This window comes from Archocentrus centrarchus, unplaced genomic scaffold (assembly GCF_007364275.1).
Source record: "Archocentrus centrarchus isolate MPI-CPG fArcCen1 unplaced genomic scaffold, fArcCen1 scaffold_36_ctg1, whole genome shotgun sequence".
Classification (NCBI taxonomy): domain Eukaryota; kingdom Metazoa; phylum Chordata; class Actinopteri; order Cichliformes; family Cichlidae; genus Archocentrus; species Archocentrus centrarchus.
In genome coordinates, this window is record NW_022060263.1 from 1,207,952 (window position 1) to 1,213,030 (window position 5,079).

A 5,079-nucleotide genomic window follows, 5' to 3' on the forward strand; every position below is an offset into this window, starting at 1 on the left:
CATTTAGTGATATAGATGAGCTTGACATTAACCATTTTACAAAAATAATCTTTTTTAAAACAGCCACTCAATTCATCTTTTGTATGAAACAAGCTGTTTTAGTTACTCTCCCTATAAAGACAACCTCTTTACATGCATTTTGGCTGTTTCCAGCAGCAGTGCCAGCCCCTCGCAAACAGAAAGTTTGGACAGCAGGTGGTTGGGGCTCCAGTGCTCAAAGCCAGCCAGGAAATATGTGCCTGAGATATGATATTAGGGATACTGGTTGTCAATAAGCAGAAAACAAAACAAGGGCACCGCTGAGTGGGTGCCAATGCTTGGCTGTTTTGGATTTGTAAAGGGGGGGGGGGGGGGGGGGGGGGGGGTGTCAAAGTGCTGTTATAGTAAAGTCTGTGAACATGTGTGTGAAGTTTAATGGGTGTCCTAGGTCACATCGTACTTGAGTTATCACATTCACAAGCTTTTTCGAAAACTTAACCTTTGACCTTCAGGCCACTGTCACAGAGATTCAAACTCATCCAGTTGATCCATCTGTGGTGTGAATTTGAACATTCTAGGTCATATCGTTCTCGAGTTATGGCCAATGTTAAAATTTTTTGGTCCAGTCGCCATCGCTGTGACAATAGCTCGACTTTTCCTTCAGAACGGCCGAGCTAAAAACTGAAACAGAACATCCACAGCAGTTTGAACTCAGACTGTTTGGCTTAAAGGGAATACATTTACATAGGCAGACCTCAATATTTGAAACACTGATCATATTTAATATGAGCATCCACTACTGGAACAGTATATGCATGACAATATATAAACACTCAATATTTTGCCAGCTGACAAATGACTGATGAATGCTGAATACAATCCAGTCAGCAGTACATTCAATGAAAAATTTTTCATATGATAAAAATGTAATTTGTGAAGACAGCGTGACCTGGATGAGCTGGGTTTCATTCAGGTAAGACAGAGAATCTTCTTTTCATTTTAGACTAAGTAAAGTGTTATTCATCTTGTTTATTCTTTTAAATTTGTCGATTAATTATTAAACCGATGGCTTCTGAAAGTTTTGCGTTTCAAAGACTGTTGCATTTCCTTTTCTACTTCAAAGTTTTGGTCTTTCACATTAATGTATATCATATTTTGCTCAAACATTGATTAATGGTTGACCTTTACACGACAGGCATGAAAACATTTTGAGCACCGGTGGGACCTCAGTGTATGTAAAATTAATAAAATAATTCCTTTCTGTATTAAATAACTGCTTTTTTAAAAAATCATGTTTGGTTAGATATGTGTGAATTCTACTGTGATATGAACATGCATTCAAACATTCTTGATTCGTAACTTACTGTGTTTTCATTTTATTTTTTGACTTAATTCACAAAATAAAATCAGATTTATCAGATTGGTCAATGTGGCTTAACTTCATTAGGAAGAGGTAAGCCTTTCACTGCAGCCAGGGCATTTTCTACCATCTTCTTCACAATCCCACGTGCTGTGTTATAGGTAGAGATCCCAATGTGGGGAGTGATCAGCACATTAGGAAGCTCAAGCAGCGGGTGATCCCTACACAAGAAAAAGCACAGACAGCACTGCATCAGTTTGCTTGAACTTGTTATTCTGTTGTGTTACTCTGTATTTTCAGACATAGCACCTTGGTAAAGGTTCAGGATGAGTCACATCTAATGCTGCTGCACGAATTGTTCCTAACTGAAGAGCTTCCACTAAGGCATCTTGGTTGACAACCTGACCTGAGATATAAAAAGAACATAGTTATCAAATTGGACCAGTAATCACTAAACACTATTGGCCAGGAAACACATTGTTCCCACCTCTGCTGATGTTGATCAGCGTCGCTGTAGGCTTCATGAGGGATAGCTCCCTGTGGCCAATAAGGTCTGATGTCTCTGAGGTCAGACTGACAGCTATCATGACAAAGTCTGAGCACCTGAGCAGGTCATCCAGGTTCTCGCAGTAACTTGCTCCAACTGCCTGCTCATCTTCAGTACTCCTGAATGGCATGAAGAGTAGTTGGAGACATTAGAACCTGAGGGTGATGGAGGTGGGCTGCATTACCATGCCAGCCTCCATCCCATTGCATTGTCACTGCAACTTCTCTCTTCTGCTCTGGAGTCTGGATCCTGCTTTGACCTGCCTCTAGACTTCCATGTAGGCACAAGCAAGAGTGTATATGTGGAACGGCAGAAAGGGCTACTCACTCTTCTTTTTACTGTACTAGTACCAACTTAAAGAAACATTTTATAGGGTTTTTGGCACACTAATGAACTAAAATAACAACATAAATACTTGCAGTTCTTTTTTACCTCCTGGTCCTCTTGTGATACAGAATCTTCATGTCAAAGCCTTTGCTTCTTTGGGCAATCTTATACCCAATGTCTCCCATTCCAATGATTCCAAGGGTTGCCCCAGTCACCTCAACTCCCATCAGATGTTGAGGTATATGGACAGTCTTTGGGTCTGTAGCTATCTGGTGACCTATGATGAAAAAAATGACAAAAAGCTTGAATAATTTATTTATTTAGTAGAGTTAGTAATAAGGAAGTGATTCTTCTTTGGCTTTCTACCTTTTATTTCTTCTGGACAAGAAAATGTGTGTTTATATATATATATATATATATATATATATATATATATATATATATATATATATATATATATATGAAGTACTCTTTTTATGTTGCTACAACATTTGTATCTTTTGGCTGGATTTACAAATTATATCTTTAGCTCATTTAAAAAGTGTGATTTGCTCATATGCTTAAAAGAAAGGAGTATTATTCTGCTCATCTTTCTAAAAGGTGTGGAAGACTTGGGAGAGATTATACAGTTCTAGAACTGTTTAAAAATTAACCAAAGTAAGACAATGTTCAATCTCACCCTCAAGAATCTTGCGAGCTGAAGCCAGAAGCAGCCCCATGGCTAAATCTGCAGTGGAGTCACTGACCACACCTGGTGTGTTGGCCACTTTGACACCAAGACTGTTGATGAATGGCACATCCAGGTGGTCAGTTCCCACTCCTCCACTGGCAACAACTTTAAGGGAGGGAAGCAACCTGAGCAACCGAGGCTCAGCCGCAGGGCAATACTTCCAGTTCAACAGAGCCTGTATTTTGGAGCCATGGAGCACAGGGTTCTGTAGGAAGTCTTTGTAGCAGATGACCTGGAAGTTCTGTTTCACTATGTCAGCTAGCTCTTCAAGGTAACCATGTGGACCCCCAAGCTCTGAGATCAATGCCCATGGTTTTTCCTCCTCCATCACGTTCTTTGAAAATACAAAAAAATCACTTTTTCTGACAAACACTAAAGACATAAAGACTGTGCTTTGTTAATACAATTAAGTGTATTAACAAAGCTTAGCCACTAGTATGGACCCACTTTAAGAGCTAGAATAAACTAAAATTCTCAAGTGACCAGTTCAAAAATGTAAATGACTATTTTCATGGGTTTGTTAAAAGTAATAGTTTAGCCTGTTATTAAGAGCAAATTCCATATTGCTGAAGGAATCGGTTACTTAAATGAGCGAGACTCACCTTTTGGCACTTGAGTTGCAGCCTCTGTGCTTCCTTAGACTGAGCCAGGAGAAGATGAGGGTTTGCAGGTTTTTCTTAGACCAGCGTTACAGATTAAGTAAAGTTAATATGAAAACCACAGTAGACAGGGTTCAGTCAAGGATAATGAAGCAGTAACTGGTTGAAATACAGTTTATGATTCACAGAGAGATAGATACTTTATTGATCCCAAAAGGAATTAGGGCATCCAGCAGCTTAAGACGCACAATAAATACAAACAAACAATGGATGTAGCTGTATGGATTATACAAACTCTTGGAATAAATTATCTCCTAAATCTGTACATTGAGCAGTTTTGTGAGAGCAGCCTTCCACTGAACACACTCCTCTGTTTCATTATACTGGTGTGTAATGGGTGACTGTCATTGTCCATGATAGAGAGCAGTTTAACCAGCGTCCTTCTCTCTGCCACTGCAGTCAGAGAGTCCAGCTCCACTCCGACCACTTCCTAATGCTGCCTCCTCAGAACACCACAGCATAGAAGAGAATGCTGGTAGAACATCTGCACCAGTTTTCTGCAGATGTTGAAGGACCCAATCTTTAAGAAATAAAGCCGGCTCTGCCCCTTCCTGTACAGTGTGTCTGTGCACACAATATAATGTGCATAGTATGAATTAGCACTTAAAAAGCTATGCACTACAATCTCTCCAGCTGTCCACAACAAAAACAGCAACATATTAACAGAGTTTAGTGAATTTCAGTAACATATGATTACTGTAAGACTAGATGACAGCAGCTGGAGTAAGGTTTGTTTAAAGTTGCATCAGACAGCTGAAACTTAAGTAGCCTCTGTTTAAGTGTGCCAACAGATTATATTTTAACAAACAGAAGAGATGGAGGATGGGTAGTGTGCTTTCCAAACCAATACCATGATAACACAGCTAACTGTGTACAGATACGGTTAAAAAAAAAAGTACAATTTCTTTCAGTTCTAAGGTTTTACTTATAAAAATAATCTGGCCCTTAGCAGGTCAGATGTGTGTTAACAGACTGCCAAGGAGGAAAAAGATCAGCAAAGATCATAAAGAAACAGCTGTTACTGCACGTCAATCTGGGAAGGGTTATAAGACAATTAATATGAAGTCGAGCATTCTGCACATGAAAGATTATTCACAAGTGGAACACATCCAAGACAGTTGCCAGTGTTCCCAGGAGTGGATATCCCAGCAAACTCACCCCAAGGTCATGCTGTACGATGCTCAGAGAAACTGAAAACAAGAACAGACATACAAGAGCTACATCTTTAGCTAGCATGTTAAATGCATAGCCAGTACAAAAGATGGGCATAGCTGCTGTGACGTCATCCATTTTTCTGAAGTCCTTTTGAAGCCTCAAGGTGAGAATCTCCACCTGGCTAACAACTTGTGATTGAGAAGTCATTAGCCAATGAGTGTTGGTATCCTACCACAGATAATCCTCCATTTTGAAACACAGAATGACCAAGATTTACAGAATAGACTTTTTTAAATCTATGACCCAAAAGAGTAACTGATAG

General features: G+C 39.5%; 1 protein-coding gene across 1 annotated transcript; it reads right to left on the bottom strand.

Annotated features, from left to right (window-relative positions):
* Window positions 1-1,379: 1,379 nt before the first annotated feature.
* On the bottom strand, window positions 1,380-3,576 carry LOC115776715 (probable 2-ketogluconate reductase). The gene is made up of 6 exons (XM_030724476.1): window positions 3,546-3,576; window positions 2,893-3,277; window positions 2,319-2,490; window positions 1,827-2,005; window positions 1,649-1,745; window positions 1,380-1,560 (listed from the first exon to the last, which is right to left on the bottom strand). The coding sequence occupies exons 2-6, from the start codon at window positions 3,269-3,271 to the stop codon at window positions 1,404-1,406; spliced, it is 984 nt and encodes a 327-aa protein (XP_030580336.1). The 5' UTR covers window positions 3,272-3,277; window positions 3,546-3,576; the 3' UTR covers window positions 1,380-1,403.
* Between the last annotated feature and the right edge of the window lie 1,503 nt (window positions 3,577-5,079).